This window comes from Biomphalaria glabrata, chromosome 14 (assembly GCF_947242115.1).
Source record: "Biomphalaria glabrata chromosome 14, xgBioGlab47.1, whole genome shotgun sequence".
In the NCBI taxonomy this organism is placed as follows: Eukaryota; Metazoa; Mollusca; class Gastropoda; family Planorbidae; genus Biomphalaria; species Biomphalaria glabrata.
Genome location: NC_074724.1, coordinates 30,824,874 through 30,847,317, shown reverse-complemented (window position 1 = coordinate 30,847,317; position 22,444 = coordinate 30,824,874). Strand labels below are relative to the sequence as shown.

Here is a 22,444-nt window from a genome sequence, read left to right as displayed (position 1 = left end):
TATAGGCAGTGTAAGCAGATATAGCAGGATCTATTTCAGTGAGTTGTGGAGACAGGAGCTCTTAATTAGTTCCTATTCTATTTAAGAAATGTGTGCACTTTAAAAATAGTTTTTATTAATTATTTATTGTATTATATCAGGAACAGTGGCATAGCTAGGGATTTGGGTGGCGGGGGGGGGGGGGGGGGGGCTTGACCTCATTAGTACTTCATAGATATATAACATAATAATATATACCTCAGGCTACTCCATGAGTTTAACCCCACACGGAAAGAGTTAATCTGTGGAGCTTATTTAACAACATGAACAACAAGATTATGTTGCAGTGACGTAATATTTAATATTAATGTAGAAAAACATTTCGGACAGTCGTTTAGGGGCCCTTGAGGGGGGGGGGGGTTCGTATTATGACCTCTTTCTAGCTACACCACGGATCAAGTTGAAACTTTGCACAATTATTCATTGGCATAGACAAGAATCAATAAAAAAAAGTATCCAATTAATTACTGGTAATTAATTGTTTTGTTTAATGGGAACAAGGAAAACTAATACTTAAGTGTCACATGTTGGCTACATTTGTTGGGTTTAGTCCCCTTAAATAATTATTATGCTATTTCTCCCTCACATATTCTGCAATCAAGTTGATACTTTAAACAATTATTTATTGTACCTAACGAAACATGAATCTATAGACTAAAATACTCAATTAGTCAATTAAATTATTGGTAATTAAATATTTTGGTTGATATCAACTAACTTGTACATTATTGGTAGATATAGTGTAAGGATGGAGTTCTTCCCCTTAAGATAAGCTTTGGTGGTGGTGGTGTTTTTAAAAGGATTTGATATATTTTGCTTGTTTTTCATTTGGCTTTTATATCTGAAGTCATTGCTACCTAGCCTTTCATAGCTTTTTGTTTTCACTCTCACTGCATGGTGTGATCAAGTGCAATAACAAATACTGTACAGTTACATTTAAATTCAAACAAATGTAGTGGAAGATAGCAGTGTTTTCTAAATGAATGAAATACCCGCAAGAAATATTGATAATTATTACTTTATTTGATTGTACATTCTGTATTCTATATTAATGTAACAATGAATAGAAAAAAAATACCAAGACAAGTCATTAAAACAAAACACAAAATTTATATAACAAAAACACAGATGAATAAATGGAAAACAAACTGCCTGGTAACATATATCTTGTTATGACAATATATAGATTGTTTCAGTAGATTAACTTCAGTGCCTGAACATTGCTTACTGAAACAAAAATGAAAGAGACAGTGCTGACATTTTTTTTTTATTGAGAAATCTTCAATGACTGAATGATCCAGAATTGACAAAACTTATAATAATAATAATCACTTTCTATTGGGGTACCACATAAGATCTGTTGACTGTCTGTCTTTCTATGTTCCTCTCCAAAGACACTATAAAAAAAATTTTAAGTCTTTTTTTTAGAAAGGTTCAGCAGGCAAAGACCTCACTAGGAACCAGGGGAATGGCTTTTGTCATACCATTATTTGAGATTATAATACTAAAGGTTTTTCACCTTAATCAGCTGTTTATTGATAAATCTGATCTTTAATTTTAACTCTACAGTGCTAAGATATTTCCCCAAAAAATAATTATTGCATGTTTTTTTTTTAATGTCTCAATTATTCTTATTACATACATTGGATACATCCAAAAGGCTTCTTATTTATCAATCTGCCTCTCTTTTATGAAATTTTACAATATAAAAAAAAAGAAATTACCAACCATCAAAGAAATTTATTTTCTCCCTTAAGGAAAATCTCAAACGGACTTAATAAAAAAAACCTTCAAAAAAGTCCATTAGGGAAAAGGAGCACTTATGCGTCCCCATTATTCAGTTGACCATTGGAAGGATTTCTCCTAGCAGACAGGTGTGGACAGAGAGCTCTTCACCCAAGTGGTGTCTGAACAGTCTTTCCACAATGTCAACAACCATTACTATGATTGGGTCATGCCATACCCGTAGTCCTCTGAATATGACCAGCTATAGGTGTCAGAAGGCTGCGCAACCAAGGGGAATTTTTTCATATTCCTTTTTTGTCACCACCACAAATCCGAGACCAAGACAGAGACAGCAAGAAAGGAAAGTCAGAAAACAAGATTAACAGTATTAAGTTAATATTTCTTTCCTTGAGTGAGAGAGCAAGCTGGGATAAGGAAAGAATTCTTCACTGCGAGGATATAGATTAAGTAAGGCAGTGTATTTCACAGTGGGCATCATAATCAGCAGATGCTAGGGCACTGCGCTACACAGACTGAAAAATAATTGGGCTGATAGCTTCACACAGGAAATAATAAGGCAGAGGGCTCCGAAGTGAGATTTTGATTCCTATCATCATTTGAAGTTGTCCTTCCATCTAAAGACCTGCTTCTGCTTTCAGTGCACTGTCTAGGGTTACCATGCTCAATCTTAATTACTGGTCACAAGAGAATTCATTCTTAATGTCATCAGTCAGAGATGTTCCATGATCAAAGTCTAGCTGGTCATCTGAGGACAATAACTCTCTATCTGACAAGGCATCGGGTTCGTAGTTTGAATCCCATGCTCTTTTTCGTGTACTTTTCTTGTTGGATTCACTTAGGTCAGAATCTGAACCAGGCATCACATAATCCTTATATTTCTGTGAAGTAGGTCTTACAGATCTTTTTGATCTTCTCTGCCTTGATTCAACAATGTCACCATTTGAGGCAGAGGTCTTGTTACCTTTGGCTTTGCTGCTATTCTTCTTGTTGACTGTTGCTGCTTTACCCACAACTGTTTCTGCAGAAGTGGTCAAGGAATCTGTGGCCAGGTTTTTCGACCTTCGCTTGTAGCTTTGGCCCCCTAGTTTGTTCCAGGGTTGGCTGTTCTTCACCAAGAACCGAAAGTCACCTTCTCCTTTGTGTTTGACACTCAGATGCATTTTGAGGGAGTTGGAATGCCTAAACTTTTCATCGCAGACCGGGCAGGGGTACGGGAATGAATTATTGTGAATTCTCATGTGCCTGCGAAGATTACTGTGGTTACCGAATGAATGTGAGCACACTTTACAAGTGTACGACTTCACACCAAAATGCACACAGCTCTTGTGGATAAGCATAGACTGTTGGTGGTTAAAGCCCTGGCCACAAATGTCACAGAGAAAAGGCTGCAGGCGGTAGCAAGACCTCTGATGATAGACAAGACATCTGTACAAGGCAAACCCCTGACCGCATTTCTCGCAATAAAAAGATTTGGCATCACTGTGCGTTCGCAAATGATGGCCCATTTCTGTGTATCTGGAGCTTCTGTAGCCACAGCCTTCCACTGTACATACAAATGGTTTGTCATCTCCATGGAGCTCTTGAAAATGCCTCTTCAGCCCAATCTCCGTAGATGCTTGGAATGTACAATTAACGCACTTTAGCCATGGGCGGCCAGAGTGTTTGTTTCGCTGATGCCTAGTGCAATCATATTTGCGATAAAATATCTGGCCACAGTCTTGACAACTGAATTCAGGGTGATCGTTAATGTGCTGATTATATATTTCAAGGTTGGGTAATGTTATATAGCACTTTTCACACTTTTTGGCATCCAGGTCAGAAAGTAGAGGACCAATCGGGTCAGTGTGCTTGACCTATGAAAAAAAAGATTGAGAAAAATAAAATAAAAAGGCTCGATAAAAGTTTGAAAGGTTTTTACTTAAGACAAGTAATATTATCAATAAACTAACAAGAAAGCAAAAATAACCAGTAAATGGAAACTAAAACTTTATTAGCACTGAAGAGATATCAAACCTTTTATATGAAAAATAATGTTTGATTAGTCTTACATGCAAATAAAATATTATTTGACTATCTGGAAATGTGTCATTATTTTTTGTTATTTATAGTCTGATTACAGATTTTAGTTACAAGATTTGAAATTCTAAAACGATATATCAAGTTTAATGACATCTTCAAAACTTTGTCATTTCATTTAAAATCAAATACAAAGTTAGCTTTAATTTGCCAGTTTAAAGAAAGCTACAAAATGAAAGAAAATGAAGCATCAAATGAATTTATTTGGTGTGCATTACAGTTCAGTTTAAATTAAATTGTTTTATTGGCATTAAATTTTGATTGACAATTAAAGAGCACATGTTTGCATTTCAAATTTAGTTATTAAACGATTCTGATTCTAGGCTTATCAACAGCATCACTGACTCTCTTTACATATTCAAGAGGTACTTCACCCACGTTAACCTGATGAAACTAGTATAAATGTATGCCTACAACCCTCAGTCAAACAAGTAAGCACATTTAAAACCAGGGTTTTCCAATATTCAACAAAAAGAAATATTTAAAAAGAATGATGATCTCTGCTGAAATGAAATAAATGTTTGTGGTGATGGCTCAATAATAGATGACAGAAGTCAGCATTTAAGATAATATAGATAACAACTATAACAACCTACACTGACCCTTTAGTTTAGTCTGGTCCCTAAACAAAAGGATAATGATCCAGTAGGATTGAATGGCTTATCCTCATGTCATCATCATCTCCAAGATCAAGTCCATTATCCGAGTCAAGGTGTGCTTCATCAAAGCAAGGCAGACTTTCAAAGTCAGAAACCTGATGATAGTTTGTTTTCCGAGACGTTTTCTTTCTCTTTTTCTTATTCTTGATGCCCATTTCAAAAGCATCTTCCCCTGAATTTGTTGCAGCCTGAGCTTTAGCCTCTTTTTTCTGCTCTAGCTTGTAATTGTAGCCCCCAAGGTTATTCAACTGTGGGCTATTCGCCACAAGGTTATTTAAATCAGCAGCTTCTTTGTGCTTGGAAATCAAGTGTAATTTAAGGGTGTTGGAATGTCTGAACTGTTGGTTGCAGACAGGGCAAGAGTAAGGGTACGAGTTTTCATGAATCCTCATGTGCCTCCTCAAATTTCTGTGGTCGCTGAAAGAGTGTAAACAAACGTTGCAAGAGTACGGTTTTTCACCAAAGTGCACAGTCCGTCTGTGAAGGTTCATGCTATGGGGGTGGTTGAAACTCTGCCCACAGAGATCACACAGGAAAGACTGCAAGCGGTGGCATGCCCTCTGGTGGTAGATTAAGCTATTGGGCAGGGAGAAACGTTTTTCACACTTCTGACAGACGAACTCCTTTTGGTCGCTGTGGGTCTTCATGTGGTTTTCTAGTCGCTTAAACTTGCGTGTCTTGAAGCTGCAGCCCTCTTTAGAACACACAAAAGGATTAGGTTCTTGGTGGGACTCTTCTGAATGCTTCCTTAGTTCGGCTTCTTTAGAAGCCTGAAACCTACAGTGCCGGCACTTCAGCCATGGGCGGCCAGTATGCTTATCTCGCTGATGCCTGGTGCAGTCAAACTTGCGATAAAATACCAAGTTACAGTCTTGGCAATTGAACACAGGGTGGTCATTGATATGCTGGGCATATAGTTCAATGGAGGTGAATTTTTTAAAGCATTTCTCACACTTTTTGTAATCTAAGTCACCAATTAATAGGTCTAGTTCACCTTTAATTGGATCAAGGTCAGAAACCTAAAGAGGTTGAAAAAGAAAATCTATTTGAAATGATTCCCTCAAAACTTTATTAAAAATGGTAATTTTTAAGAGCTTAGGCAGTGTTTTTTTCAAATAATTTACATAATGCTAAATCTTTTCTTATTTAAAGAAAAGAATTTTAACTTTGTATACATATAGGTTATCAAAATATTAGGTGATTACGCCAGAAATTAATCCTTTTTTTTTTTAAATCATCACATAAATTACAGTATTTATTATAAACAACACTAGTATTGCTACTAAATAGAGAAATGTAAAAGAAAAAAAAATGGAAAAGTAATATTTATAATAATGAATAATAAAGTCCAATACTTTTGCTATAAGTATTAAGAAATTTATTCAAATTTCTTTTAAGTAACAGACTGTTTATTTGAAAGACAGGGGAGAGGAATCTTATTTAAAACAAATTATATTTTCTATGTTCTTTGTAAAAAAAAAATCAATAACACTACTAGAATTACATATAAAGAATCACAGCTTTATCACAAAGTAGCCCTTGCTCAATATCCAAAAACTTTGAGGCTGCTAAACCACTGTTTATCTTTATAGTCAAGTAAAAAAAAAAGTTCACCTTTCAGACCTTGTGGTCTATAGGGCAGATGATGTAAAGGTCATCTGTTTCTGTGGCCTACGGTTAACAAGGGTGTCATGTGGCCAGCACAACGATCAACCGCCTTTACTGGACTCAGAGGCGCCCGAAGATCCCAAAATTAAAAATCCCAGTCTTCACCAGGATTTGAACCCTGGTCCCCGGTTTGGAAGTCAAGCGCTTTACCGCCCAGCCACCGCACCTCCTTTTATAGTCAAGTGGCAACAAAAAAAAAATAATTCTGAAACTGGCTAAAGAAAACAAACTGCTCACCTCTTCTATAATTGTTGTAGTTTTATGGGTGCCTCTGGTTACAGAACTGAGATTCAAGTTTTTGTCTTTTTTTCTTTTTGTAGTAGAAAGTATTAGTTTGTCAGTCACTTCTGCAATTTTAGTTCTTTTGGTCTTCTCTTGTTTTCTTTTCATATTTTCTGTTGTTTTGTCCCTACACTTTTTATTCATTTTAATGGTGACACTTGACTGTGAAATAGAGTCAACATGTTCTTCTGAGACAGTCAAGTCATTATGATCTTGGCCTGCATCAGTATCCATACTGGGATACTCTTCTTCCTTAATTTTCAGTGGAGTATGAGATATGTTAATGTCATCTGCAGATAACTTTTTCAGCCTAACATCAAGTTGAGATGAGATGCTGGTTGAGTCATTGTGCGTCACCTCACTGACTCCAAGGAAGTCAGACTTACTGGATGGCTTCTCCTTCTTGGGTGGACCTATGATAAAGATCTCCCCATCATACCTGCAAGGTAATGACTTGCGCTTTCTGGCAGTTCTTCGCACCATTTTTCCTGCATCACTATTAAGCTCATTTAAAACTTTTAGGTCAGGAAAAGAAGTTGTAACAATGCAGTTCTGGAGATCAATGTCATTACTATCTTCAGTCGGAGATAACTCTTCTAGTTTTACAACTGCGTCACAGAAAGTGTTATTGTCAGTGACCCTGATGCTTAACTGTAAGTCTTCAGGCAGTAACAAGGTATCATCATCAAAATGATTCTCTAAAAGTTCTTTGAGTTCTGAAATATCAAACCACTTAACTGCAGCATAGGTCTCTGGCAAAAAGTCAGATGGAGGGCTGAAGACCCCTGTGTACAAAGCAGTGATGATGGCAGACATGACCTCATAGTTATATTGCACCTCCATGATGTACGGTGGGGCAAGCTTTCTCCCTTCTAGTGAACTCGTACATTTAGAGACATGAGAAGCTACTCTAGGACTAAAGGCAGACAGAACCCACGCATGAGTCTCCAGGTGCTTATTGCTAGAGACAATGCACAAATCACAAAAAGAAACAGACTTCCACTGCATGTATAATTTCTCCAGAAGTTTATTACTGTGGTCACTCCACTGCAGCATAAGTGTTGTCATGTTCTGCTCTTCAGCCATTTTTTTTTATACCCTGTGAAAGTAAGAAACTGATAAGTAACAAATCTTGTTAAAATAATAAAAATAAAAAGTTTTACACTATTCGGATGCTCCTTCAGATTTGAAGATCATTACCACCCAGCCCAAACATCCAGCAGGATGGCGGGGGTGGCAGCAGCAGTGTTAAAACCAGGACACTCATGATGAAAGTCCAGAGCGCATATCACACAACCACATGGCCATACTTTTTAAAGGCAATAAGTAGCTGTTAGTTAAGTTCCCCTTTCAGATCATGTGGTCTATAGGGCAGATGATGCTAAGGTCATCTGTTTCTTTGGCCATAGGTTAATAAGTAGGGTGTCATGTGGCCGAAAATACCAAAATATTATATTATATATATATATATATTTCAGGGTGTGGGGGAGTGTTGTAATGCAGGCTGTTTTCTTGATGGTCATTCCAAACAAAAAAACATACATACCAACTATTTTATTTTAACCGTCTAGCTAGGGTTTCTGCTTTTATATATGTAACTTTGTGTTTGATTATTTTCTTTGAGACTATATAGCCCACTGACCACTACATGGTAGTATAACTACCCCAAGGATCACAGTAAACGGACAGCCCCTTAACGTGGTAGACCACTTCACATATCTAGGTAGTATAGTATCAAATGATGCCTCACTTTCAAGGGAAGTTGATAACCGTCTAGCCAGGGCTAGTAACGCTTTTGGACGTCATCAGATGAGAGTCTGGAAGAACAAATTGCTCCGCCTGCCTACAAAAATCAATGTCTACCAGGCGGTGGTTTTCTCAACCCTTCTTTATGGCTCTGAGACATGGACACTATATAAAAAACAACTAAGAATTCTTGAGCGCTTTCACCAAAGATGCTTGCGCTCCATCATGGACATACGGTGGCAGGACCGCACTACAAACAGTGATGTCCTTGCGAACGCCGGTATGGACAGTATAGAGGGACTTCTTATGGTCCGACAGCTACGCTGGGCAGGGCACGTATCCCATATGGGAGATGAACGTATGCCAAAGTGAGCTTAAAGGTGGTCGACATAACAGAGGCGCCCCATGGAAATGCTTCAAAGACCAGCTTAGGCATAGAAGAGAGCACCTGGCTGCATGCGGCATCAGAACGAGACAGCTGGAGGTCACTCACGAAGGCCACGGGATACACATTTGAGACCAAAAGAAAATCTGCTGCCGAGGACAACGTAGACAACGAAAAGAAGATCTAAATCGACCACCTGCGGACAATGGTTATGCTTGCCCTGGATGTTGCAAAATATGCAGGTTACAGCTGGGGCTGCGCAGCCACGGGAAATACTGTATTCCTCACTAATCTTCGGACTCGAAGACAAGCCTTATTATTATTATTATTATATATATATAATATATATATATATGTATTATTAATTTATAAAAACAAAAGGGTTTACTAATTCAATACCAAAAATAGCCATTGCATCAATTCATGCATTACTTATCGATGGTTCAGGGTTGAAACCCTGCCTGCTCCCATCCCCCATTGTCCTGGGAGAGGTTTGGACTAGTAAATTATTCAACTCTGAAGGAACATCCAAAACATGTAAAAGATTTAACAAAAGTAATTTAAGTTTTTGAGATCTAAACATGAGAACTATGGCCACCTTCTCATAGACCACCTCTCCTTGTGACTATAGCACCCTAATTTGGAGAACATTCTCAGCCATATAGTCAATATAGATCTAGATTCTAGATTATTCTAGATCTAGGCCAGATCAGAGGTAAAATAGTCCCACATAAAGTCATAAATAATATAATAATATTGAAATATTGTTTACATACAAAACATAGATCTACTGACTCTAGCTAGATCTAGATGTAGATATGTTGTGTGCAGTAGATCTAACTTGTAAATATTAAAACTAAAATTAAATCTAAATAATAGTAAATAATATTTAAGTTACAATATTATTATATTATATAATATTGAGATTTGTGTAGAGCGTAGAATCTAGATGTATATAAATATAATATTCTAGATGGCATGTTGATCTAGTCACGTGAAATCTAGTGACTGTGCCTTGCTCTAAGACTAAGATCTAGAATATATTCTAGAATGACTAAGAATTTATTTATTCTATTTATTATATAGATCTAATTAATAATTATTCAAATTATTGAAATATTTAATTAATACAATTAATTATAATTAATATAATATTATTTTTTTATAGTCATAGTCCCTAGATAAAGATTCCAGTTATTTCAATATATTATTATATATGAGTTATAGTTATATATAAATATAATTTATAATAATATTATTATATTATATATTAATATAGATCTATCTACTTCTAGATTAAATATCTAGATTTTTAGGAGAATCAAGAGGCAAATGATATGAGATTCGTTTTTTCTAGGGTAACAGATCTAGACCTAGTTTACGTTACATAACTCGATTACTCAATACCTATACTATAACTATAATCTACTGGACTCTTGTCACTCTAGAGCAGAGAGGCCGACATGTTGTTTTTATTACAAGCTGATTGATCTCCCTTGTCAATATTGAACTTTTAATAGCTTTTTTTTAAATGAGAGGTTGTTTGTCTGTTTTTTCCAATGTTGTCAACTAATGTTGTTTTTTTTTGTTGTTTTTTTTTACATCTGCTAGCTACGGAAGCACAATGCGCAATTGACAAGCATAGATATTTTTCTAGCTCTAGATTGTCTAGAAATAAGGTTTAGATTATAGTTTAGGTTTCAAAAACTAGAATCTAGATCTATACAGATATATTTTATTCCAAAAGCTTGTGCAAGCTGAAAATATATAATTGTCTAATCATATCAAATAAATACACGTAATTGGCAGCTCTTACTAATAATACCATGTACTCCCCCTATTAGACAGAGTTACGCGCTCTTGGCAAGATGGCTGCTCCCTGTTTACTGTTATAAGAGATGAGTTAAATTTTTCGTTTTGTTGTATTAAAATCAAACCAAATTCATTAAAAAAGCTATTTAACTAATAAACTAATATCTTTAAATTATATATTTAACTTAATTCAGCATTTTTTTCCACTAATTAATTCAAATTAACAACTCTTAGCTTAGCCCTTAGGACTAGATCTAGACCTAGTCAAGTCAGTCTAGTCTAGTTTTAGTGTTAGACTTAGACTTTAATTAAGGCTTTAGATCTACTAATCATCTACTAATCATCTACTAATACTACTAATAATAACTAATAGTAATATTCTATATAGTTAATTATACACGTAAATATATTGATCTAGAATTAGATCTAGTCTAGGTCCATATTTTGAATTTAATAAACCATTTCATTTGATTTAATTGTCATTGTAAATTAGCTTTCAATTTAGATTTAGACATAAATTAGGCATTGTAAACCTTAAACTAGATTTAGACTAGACCCCTTTAAAAACTAAAATCAACAACAGTCATCATGAAATTGCTCTGGCTATTTATCCTAATAATTACTAAATATATACTAGCTGAACACAGAACCAGATCTACCTTAGTCAACACTAAACTTAAAAAAGAAACAACAGTCATAATCAATCATCACACTTTAGATCAAAGCAACTTAAAAAATAACCTAACATACACATCCATAACACTAAAGAAGATTACCCATCACAAATGGAAGTTCTCAATCAGACACAGCAGAAATAAATACCTATCACTGTTAATATTAATAGCAGGAGATGTAGAGTCAAATCCAGGGCCTAGATCTAAAGATAGATGCAACATCTGCAAAAAAGTATGCACCATGAAACAGAAAGCCATTCAATGTGACACCTGCGATGAATGGTACCATGCATCATGTCTCCATATGAATACACCTGTGTATTATGCCTTAGGCAACAAAGATGCATCATGGCACTGTGTACCGTGTGGGTTACCTCAGTTTACATCAGGACTGTTTGATTCCTTTGATGCAGACACTTCTAACCCATACAACATCCTAAACACCATCCCAAACCAAACTCACCAACCACTAGCCAGATCCACTCCTGTTAAACCTAAATCTACTAAAATTAATACAACAGCCTCACTAAACAAACCTACTATAGAAGTAACACCAAAATACCTTAAAACCTTAATAATAAATTTTCAAAGCATTAGGAACAAAACAGCAGACTTAGAAATTTTATTAGAATGTGAGAAACCAGACATAATTGCAGGCACAGAAACTTGGCTACATCCTGAAATTTATAATGCAGAAATTTTCAATAGTAATTATGAAATTTTTAGAAAAGATAGGGCTGATAATCATGGAGGAGTTCTTTTAGCAATAAAAAACACTCTTATAGCAGAAGAAATTACCTTACCTAACTCAAAAAATATAGAATCAACATTTTGTAAAATTAATACCACCTCAACATCCCTAATAATAGGCAGCATTTACAGACCACCAAATTCTAGTTTAGAATACATGCAGGAACTATGTAATCAGATTACGACACTTAAAGAGACAAATAAAAATGCAGTTTTTTGGATTATGGGTGATTTCAACCTACCTGATATAAATTGGAAAACACTAACCATAGATAAACACCAAAACCTTAAGGACATAAATGAGCTTTTCATAGAAACTTTACACAACCTAAGTTTAGATCAAATCATTAAAAAGCCAACTAGATTAAACAACACATTAGATCTCTTCTTAACCAACAGACCTGGATTAGTAGTTGATTATGATATTATCCCTGGTCTATCAGACCATGAGATCATAAAAATACACAGTCAGATAAAAGCAGTAGCCAATATAAAACCCAAAAGAAAAATCTTACTCTGGAATAAATGTAACCTAACACAACTACACCAAGCTGCATTAAACTTTCAACAAACATTCTTATTAGAAAAAGACATTAACCAACCAGTCGATGACCTCTGGAATTTCATTAAAAACCATCTTAAAAGCATTATAGAAAATCAAATACCAACTAAATACACATCAAACAAAATAAATAAATGCTGGTTTAATAATAGACTAAAGAAGCTTTGTAAACAGAAGGAAAACCTATATAGAAAATTTAAAGAAACTAATGCAGAAAGAGTTTACAAAAAGTATATAAAAATTAAACACTTAACCCAAAAAGTAAGCAGACAGCTGCAGAGTGAATACATAAACAATGTAATATCTAAAGACAACAACAAAAACCTATGGTCATACATTAAGTCTAAGAAAATGGAAACAACAGGCGTAGCGCCATTAAAAGATGAACATAACATAATACATAATGATAATGAAACTAAAGCAAACATTCTAAACAAATACTTTGCATCAGCATTCTCAGCCCCAGGAGACAAAGACATATTACTGAATTTGAACCAAGTAGACAACATAGAAGATATAGTAGTACAAGAAAATGGAATTCAAAAACTATTAGCCAACACCAAACCAAATAAAGCTTCTGGACCTGATGGTATTCCAGCTAGATTACTCAAAGAACTAAGTAATGAGCTAGCCCCAGTGTTCAAAATACTCTTTCAGGCTTCACTTAACCAGGGCAGAGTACCAAAGGACTGGAAAGAAGCTAATGTCACCCCCCTATTTAAAAAAGGAGAAAAATCTGACCCAGGAAACTACAGACCAGTATCACTTACCAGCATCACATGTAAAATCCTAGAACACATAATATGTAGCAACATCATAAACCACTTAGACAAACATAATGTCCTCACACCATACCAACATGGCTTTAGGAAATATAGATCATGTGAAACACAACTAATAGGACTAATTGATGATTTTTCAAAAGGTTTAGATAATAGTGAACAAATAGATGCTATCTTACTAGATTTTTCTAAGGCTTTTGACAAAGTTCACCACCATAGTTTGCTTAAAAAATTAAAATATTTCGGCATTAATGGTCCACTGCATCAGTGGATTAAAGACTTTCTGATAGGGAGAGAACAAACTGTAATAATAAATGGCTCTAAATCAACACCGATAACAGTAAACTCAGGTGTACCTCAAGGAACAGTCTTGGGTCCACTACTATTTTTAATTTACATAAATGATTTACCAAATTGCATTACTTCAGGAACAAAAGTCAGATTATTTGCAGACGATTGCATAATATATAGAACAATAAAAACAACACAAGACACAGATATTTTACAAAGAGAATTAGATGAATTACAGAAATGGGAATCAAATTGGAGCATGTCTTTCCACCCAGAAAAATGTCAGTTGTTAAGAGTAACAAAAAAACTAAAACAAATTAATTCCACTTATCTTATTCATGGCAAACCAGTAACACAGACTAAAAACGCAAAATACCTAGGTGTTATAATAAATGAAAAACTGTCATGGAATCCACATATTGATGAAACTACAAAAAAATCAAACAAAGCATTAGGATTTATTAAAAGAAATTTCTATAAATCAAATAAGAGCATAAAACTAAAATGTTATTTAACCTTGGTTAGGCCAATAATAGAATATGCATCCTCTGTTTGGGACCCCTCAACTCAAGAAAACATTAAGAAACTAGAACAGACACAAAATAGAGCAGTGCGATTCATAACAAACGAATATTCACATTTGACTAGAGTAGCACCTTTAGTAAAATCACTAAATTTAGAAAGCCTTCAGGACAGAAGGCTCAAAAGTAAAGTAGCAATAATACATAAAACACTGAACCATAATCTTCAAATACAAAAACAAAATTTAATAAAATACTCTGAAAGACACAAAGATAAAGGCACATTCCTCGTCCCATATGCTAGGACAAATTTGTACAAATACTCCTTCTTCCCTAGTGCTATTAGAGCATGGAATGGGTTGCCTGAGCTAGCCAGGAAAACCAGTGACTTGGCAGAATTTAAGTCATTGGTTAATATGCATGACTAAATGCATGACGCGTAGGACGTAATCATCTTCTTTTTTGAAGTAACGTCTGTATTATATAAGATAAGAAGAAGATATAATATATTTAGCCTATTTTCCCCGAAAAAAAAAAAAAAGACCAAAAAATAGTGGTACCATTTATATCTATGGCATTTTACGTCTCGAGAGACGATCTTTTCCCTTTACAACTTCTTGTGTGACTAAAGAGGACAATCCTAACCGCGATCGCAGTTTGGGCATATATAATCACCAGGCGCCGTTGCATTTTCACCCTTCTTTCTGCTTCTGTTGTGTATGACATCTGCAATCCGTGACCCTTCCTTTATGCTCTCTCTCCATGTGGATCTGTCCAGTGCCACCTCTTCCCAGTTGCCAGTGTCGATTTTGAAGAGCTTCATGTCGCGTTTGCATACATCCCTATAACGTAAAAGTGGACGACCAGCGGCTCTCCTGCCTTCTATTAGATCGCCATACAGGATGTCCTGTGGGAGTCGACCTACTTTAAATTAAACGACTTCTGTACGAGGAGTAGTGTTCAAGAAAGTGCTCCCAGGGAGACCAATACAAAGACACTCTCAAGAGCTCCTTCAAGGAATGCGATATCGATATTCATGGCTGGGAAGCACTAGCTCTCGATCGCTCCTCATGGCGTGAAGCTGTGAGTCTCGGAGTCTCAAGATTTGAAAGCAAGAAGAGTGGCCAGGGCGAAAGAGCGCCGAGCCAACAAAAGCTGAGTGAAGAAGCAGGTCTATCTGTAACTGACCTAACCCACCCATGTCACGTATGCGGCCGGCTTTTTAAACCGAGTATTGGAGTCAGCTTCGAGTTCATAGGAAATGAGAAATGTGCTCGTCTTCGACCACGAAGGAGGAACTATATTTATTTTGTTTGAGACTTACAGCTGTAAAACTGTAGTCCCAAATGAGTGTTTTTGCGTCTTTTTTTAGTAATTTAAATTTTGGTAAATGTTTGTCAGAGGCATAGGCCGCTAGGCGTGCTGCATGGGGCATCAAGTGATAATAAGGGCATCACACTAAGGACAAGCTTTCTCAGAAAAAAAACACAACTACATACATGAACAAAAAACACACTAACTTATTCAAAATGTATTTATCGTGCTTCTTTGTTAATCTCCTATATTCTTTCTTAAATTAGATGAAAGCTATAGACCAGCTTGAATCAAATTCACTAGATTTGTCTTATTTCGGCCATCTTCTTTGGAGGGACATGGTACACTTTCTTATATACATATTTATATACTTCATCATACAGAAGTTACTTCAAAAAAGAAGATGATTACGTCCTACGCGTCGTGCATTTAGTCATGCATGTTAACCAATGACCTAAACTTCGCCAAGTCACTGGTTTTCCTGGCTAGCTCCACAACCCATTCCATGCTCTAATAGCGCTAGGGAAGAAAAAAAATTGAGCACTTGTACAAATTAGTCCTAGCACATAGAAAGTGGAATGTGCCTTTATCTTTGTGTCTTTCTGAGTATTTGATTAGATTTTGTTTTTGTATTAGGAGATTATGGTTCAGTGTTTTATGTGTAATTGCCTCTTTACTTTTGAGTCTTTTCTTTTGAAGGCTTTCTAAATTTTGTAGTAAATTCAGCAATAATAATGTTTATATTAAAAATAAAAATAAATTTACAATTGTTTTGTTTAGTTGTTTTTTTGTTACTCTTAAAAACTGACATTTTTCTGGGTGAAAAGACATGCTCCAACTTGATTCTCATTTCTGTAATTCATCTAAGTCTATTTGTAAAATTTTCGTATGTTGTGTTGTTTTTTATTGTTCTATATATTACGCAATCATCTGCAAATAATCTGACTTTTTTTTTCTGAACTAATGCAATTTGGTAAATCATTTATTTAAATTTAAAATAGTTGTGGACCTTACTCACGATGCCATCCCTGAAGTGTTCCTCAGCATGGTCAAGTTGGTTTTTGATTATGTCATAAATGTGACTGCTGATGTGCTGTTGAGCGGCCGCTTGTGCTAAGATGGACAGACTACAATATTGCGGAAACTGGTTCAAAAACGGATGAATAATTGACGACAATTGAAAGACAAATCAGAAACACACGAGAAGCAGGCACTGATTACACACATGCAGATTGTCTGGTTTCACTTACAACCGTGTTTTTTTATACGCCAAACAGTCAAAGATCTTCTCAAAGTTGTGACAAAAAGGCGCGAATTAATTCGTGTTTCTCAGTCCATCGTGTCTCACACAAAAGAGGTAAATTTAGCACCAACCATCTCGCTCTGGAACTGTTACGAAAGAAATAAATAATCCTCTTGATGACACCAACAACATTGCATATATATGAAACCTCATTCAGATCAAATGATAACAAGTTTAAGCGCGCAACGGACAAGGTCTTCTTTTGGATATTTTTCATGAATCCTAGCCTGAACACAGTTTTGAATGCTACCCATCAAGGGGGCAGCCATCGTAGCCTTGGCCGAAGTTTGTCCATGTCTAGACGGTACATAATGTATAGCTGACAATGACGGTAAATCCAGGCAATGCGTCTCTCTTAACACCAGGGACAAAACCAATGAAGTCTCCACGAATACAATCGCCATCAACAAATCCAACTCTCAAACACATCAATTCACTGCCATATATATCAAATCGAAAGATAGCTGGCAAGGATTTGTCCTCCGAGACCAAAAAAAAAGAACTTTATGATATTCTAGGCCTTAACTAAATATAATGATAACTATAATAGTGTGCAAGTGAAAACAAATCGTCACGACTAACATGCTATAGAATATTGAATTGCAAACCTATAATAAAGCGCACATAGTCGGACATGAGCTGCAGATTAGCCTATTTTAGTTTATTACAATATTATTTCAGTGGAAACACTACATGTTAAGTTGCTTCCTAGCAGAAGTTAATTGATTTGAAAGTGTAAAAACCTGGCTAAAAGTTGGTTACTCAGAATTCAGAGGGGTGCACCTACATGGTCAGCCATCAATTCCTGATAAGCCTAGGCTAGTTCACTACAACTGTACTTCAGTCACCAGTGGAAGCACTACTTGTTCAGTTGCTAATTAGATTTTGATTGATCTGATGGTGCAAACAATGGCTAGAATTTGGCTGCCCAGAATCCAGGGGAGTGCAAGTACATTCCCCTGCAGGCGCCCACGAGGTCATCACCCTACAAGTATACTTAACCATCTTCCAGTAATCACTCAAACTTTACATTAAGCTTAAAACACTAACCCATACCTTAACATCTCTAATGTACGTACAGCATAGTCATTTCTGAGTTAAAAATAATTCCTCTAAGCATCTACTTTAACACCATTAAAAGAATTGAGAGTCAACACTCTGGTTCATTTGAATGCAGATTTTATTATAATTTATTTAAAAAATTGTCAAAACAATATTTTGTTGTTTTTTTTATCTTTCTATGTACAAAAAAAAAAAGGAGGGGGTGGGGGGAGAAGAGAGGGCAATTAAACTTTGTTCAAAACATTTCTTCAAATCAAATAACAACACAGTGCCAAGACAAGCTTGATTCAACACACACAGGCAGACACGAAATTCAACTAAGCCTGTCCTTCTTCTTATATATGTATACAAAACTAAAAAACTATCTAATCAAAACTGTCAAAAAAAAAAAAAATAGGAAAGAAAAATGTCCCCTTTACCTCTGTGATTGGGGAAAAAAACTGAGGTGTAAGTAGAACAATGATTGTAGGCCTATGGTCAATTTTATTCGTTAAAAATGGTTGTGACTAAGAAAAGTTTAAGAATCATTATTTCAAACTCTTGTTTTATATAATTTTTAAATTAATATCACCTGGGTAGCAATTTCTTTGAAAATAAGACAGTACACTACAACATTAAAAAGAAATTAATTTTACAAAATCAGATGTGCCAAAAGTTTAAAAAACAACAACCAAACAACTAATACCTAATTTGTGAAAAAAATTCATTCATTATTACTGAATTGTACAATTTTTACTAATCTGAGTTAATGCAAAAGAAGTAGTGCTAAAGTTTTCTGGCTGCAGTGAATATCAATGCACTCAATAACCTCAACTGACTAAAACGACCTGACTAAACAACTCCGGGAACACTTTTCATCAAAACTATGCTCTGTGGCACATAATAGAAAACATTTGTTTTCATTCAGCAACAATCAAGGCCTCAATTATTTGTGTTACTTGCTTTGATACCAAATAAAAGAGAAGTGTAGCCCTCTACCTGTCTTACATTACTAAAAGTATCATTTCTAGTTTAAAAATAGAAGTAACATTGAACAGATTAGACTCAAATCTGAGAACATGAACTATGACTACCTTGTTTTATCTTATCAGTATCAGACCCATGAGGTGCAATAGCTGAGCGATAAAGCACTTGGCTTCCAAACCAGGGGTCCCAGGTTCGAATCCTGGGATATTTAATTTCGGGATCTAATTTTTACCAGACATTAGTTGAAGAAAAGTAAAGGTGGTTGGTCGTTGTGCTGGCCACATGACACCCTCATTAACCGTGGGCCACAGAAACATCACCTGCCCACAAGGTCTGAAAGGGGAACTTCACTTTTACTTTACTATCAGACCTACTTGTTTATTGAACAACAGGTTCTAATGGATGAGAAGAATAAGAGCTCATTAGTTTATGAGGCTAATAGTAAGTGGCCCAAACTCTCATAGACATAAAATAATTTTCCTGTGGCCTCTTCATTGGTAGGAGTGGGGGCCAAGAGGTAAACTGCTCAGTTTCTGAACCACAGGGTCCCGGGTTCAAATCCTCATGAAGATTGGGGTTATGAACATTTCGGTATCAGCTCTAATGGGTGCCTGACAATAGTTGGGGAAAAGTAAAGATGGCTGGTTCTAGTGCTGGCCACATGACATCCTCATTAACAGTGGACCACAAAGACATGACCTTTACATCATCTGCACCATAGATTGCAAGGTCTGACAGGGGAACTTGACTTTGTTTTTGTTTTCATCATGGCTCCAAAGTGAAAGCATTCTGTTAAAATTAATCTGAGATGCTGACTAGAGATGAGCTGTTTTATGATTTTGCAGTTTCTGACCATTGCAAGTGGTGTGCTTATAAGAAAATGATGGTTTGTAATTTTTCCCCCATTAGAAAGATTGCCTTAGCATTGTACATCTTTTACCGTATTAGCTATTTAGCATACGCTTTGGCAGTATTATGAGAGTAATTAATTTCAGGATGGCTCCACATTTCTAGTTTGCTTTTAGATTTCCTTTCAGTTTTAAAACAAAACCCCCAAAAAAAGTAAAAAAATATTTCTGTTTGTGTAAAAAAATCTAAGCCAGGACTGAACCTCAACCTTCTAATCTGGAGTGCTAAGAACATCTCATGAAAAGAAATAGTATTAACAAAAACAGATTCTAATAAACTATTATCTTTTGCTATATAGTTATGTTATATAGTAATTTTCAAATACATAGCATAACTCTAATAATTTTAGTGCACAAAACAGTAAAATCATGCATGAGAATGTGTGTTTCCTACGACTTTGTGGGACACAACCACAACAGCCCAGCATAGCCAACACTCTGAATGGCAATGTGGAACAGATGAAAAAAACAAAAAACAGTGCTACTCTCCCCTGGCAATGACTGCAAAAGAGGTCTACAGCAAAAAGCTGGTTAGAAGAAGAATTGTCCTTGAATAGTACTGTCATTAACCCTTTTGCTTAGCTAAACATTAATAATGTAGTAGCAATGACTCTCCCAGTACAAGCAGCCTAGATTTAAATAGTAGCACAGGAGGAATTGTAAACGATAAAAATATGCCAGCTTTGTATTTGAACAATTAAAAAAGATAACTATACACCTTGTATAATAATTATAAGATAGAGCTACAGACTGAGAATTCAACCTGCAAAATATACATGTAAATGCAAGTAGAGTTTCCAAAGCATTTCTGGAAAAAAAAAATCTCTTCATTTCGTACAAAGAATGCTAAAATGGGGTAAAATCTCAATTTTAAAAAAATTACACTGAAATGAAAAAAAAAAAAGTTCCTGTTTATGATTTCAAACAAACGAATTTCTCAAAGTTGTTTTTAATAAGCATTTCAAGATATTCAAAAATATAATTAATACAAGATATTCTACAATTTAATGAATAACTAACTTAAAACCCATAGTTTTTTAAGCTAAAAAATTCATTTTATGTCAATGTCAGCAATGATCCAAGGACAAAGTCCCTTCAAACTTTTCATAAATAATTTATGGAAGGGAAAATATGCAAGACAAAATGTTGAAATAAAAACAAATTGACACGAATCCAGTGCGTCAATGAAGGTAAAAAAACTCCTGTCTTATTCAACAATGCAGATACACTTTATTTTTGAATACAAAACTTGAAATGTGTGCTATTAAACTGTATTATGATATGTTTGATGAAATATATTTTTCTACCAAGATATAGCACAAGACAAAAAACTGTAACAGGTTCACAGGATAATATTAAAACAGAAATAATTGATCAAAAGATATTCCATTTCAATGGCGTCAAAAGAGAACAGAAACAGAGAAAAAAAAAAGCATTTAGAATCTCTAATGTGTCAGGTTTATAATTTCTTGGGGTCAATCTGTTCTAACTCTTGTCTTTTAGTTATGCTGAGATGGACAATTGTAGTCACACAGAATTTCCATTTGTTTGGACCAACAAAATTATCTCATCTAAAAAATTATAAACATCTCTTTTTTTCGACAAAATAAAAGATAAAGTCACTATTATTCTGAATTCTTATTTGTGTTTTTGCTAAATCTTCCATATATTTTACCAACAGCTACAATTTAGAATATGTGAAATGCTAATTATAAATAAGGTCATCAACTATTATTTCATTATGTATGCTATACCTCCCTCAACTAGATTACTGCAAAATGACAAAAATTATAAAAAAAATAGCAAGACTAAAAAATTTTTAAAAAAGCATACAAAAATTGTTGATAGCATACTACTACTAAGTAGATGGTCTAGAATTACAAGAAAACACCTTAGTTTTTTTTTGTTTTTTTTTAATGCTAATTATCATTTTATCAAACAGCCTTAAGTAAATAGTAACTTCACGTGACCAATCTGATCACTGTTTAAACTTAAAAAAACAAAACTTTTTTAGGACAAGGAGGCATCAAAATCATGTTCATATTTGTAAATAATTTTTGCAAAAAATAAACAAACATATTTAAAATATGAACAACCAAAACAAAACACTTAAATTTGATAGAGAAAAGAAAGAAATACAAGGAGAGTTTCTTTCTCTCATTTATTTTAAAACAAAATATTGATCAGTGAAATAAATAAACTTTAAAGGTTCACAAATAAAAAAAAATAAATCTTTGTACAAATTATGGTGCAAATTTCATAACAGCATCAATCTTCAATTGTTTCAAATAGTGCACCACAATTCTTTCATACACAAAGGAGATAAATATTCGCTGACAGTTCAACTTTCTGTAAGACCAACATGTAACAACTATTAGGAGCTGACTCTGAAGACTGGGCGAAACCATTTCAAAGCAGGGGATGTGTGTCATTAGTTGAAAGATGCAAAGAAAATATCTGAGCCTTTTAAGCAAAAGTATTTTAAGAAAGGCCATATTCATTAATCACACACGCCAACATTCAAAACTGACTGGGGGAGTTTGTACACTTTTCTACACAATTCTTTTGTACAAGTTGATTAAAAGATTAAATTTTAATTTAGAGAACAATATTATATACATGTATGTCCTTACATATTGAGAGGAACTAAAAAAAAAAGATAAATAATTGAATATTAATCATTTAATGGATTGGCAATTGGCAGACTCATGATAACAGCACCTGAAACATGATGTAAATAAAATAAAGAGCAAACATGATAAATTGGTCTCACTAACAGAGAAACAGGTTACTATATCACAAACAGAGAATCAGGTCACTATCAAACAAATTTTGGTGCATTAAGTTGTAATGCACCACTATTTTAACTTTTGCTTCAGAAAATAACTGGTTTAAAAG

General features: G+C 34.8%; 1 protein-coding gene across 3 annotated transcripts; it reads right to left on the bottom strand.

Moving 5' to 3' along the window:
- Nucleotides 1-2,256: 2,256 nt before the first annotated feature.
- On the bottom strand, nt 2,257-7,800 carry LOC106055141 (zinc finger protein 37-like). 3 transcript variants are annotated; one of them, XM_013211288.2, is made up of 3 exons: nt 6,426-7,798; nt 4,464-5,539; nt 3,501-3,638 (listed from the first exon to the last, which is right to left on the bottom strand). In XM_013211288.2, exons 1-2 carry the CDS (start codon nt 7,554-7,556, stop codon nt 4,484-4,486), a joined length of 2,187 nt encoding a protein of 728 aa, XP_013066742.2. In that variant the 5' UTR covers nt 7,557-7,798; the 3' UTR covers nt 3,501-3,638; nt 4,464-4,483. The 3 variants fall into 3 exon arrangements, with proteins under 3 accessions (XP_013066741.2, XP_013066742.2, XP_055867159.1); XM_056011184.1 differs by having other exon boundaries at nt 3,518-3,638; nt 4,458-5,539; nt 6,426-7,800; XM_013211287.2 differs by lacking the exon at nt 4,464-5,539 and having other exon boundaries at nt 2,257-3,638; nt 6,426-7,786.
- Nucleotides 7,801-22,444: the final 14,644 nt, after the last annotated feature.

What these genes read in the sequence shown, in the direction of transcription:
- LOC106055141 (XM_013211287.2), bottom strand. Translation starts at nt 7,556, where the DNA reads ATGGCTGAAGAGCAGAACATGACAACACTTATGCTGCAGTGGAGTGAC. An exon ending in CTACAACAATTATAGAAGAG is followed by an intron (nt 3,639 to 6,425) that starts GTGAGCAGTTTG and finishes TTTTTTTCATAG; the next exon opens with GTCAAGCACACTGACCCGAT.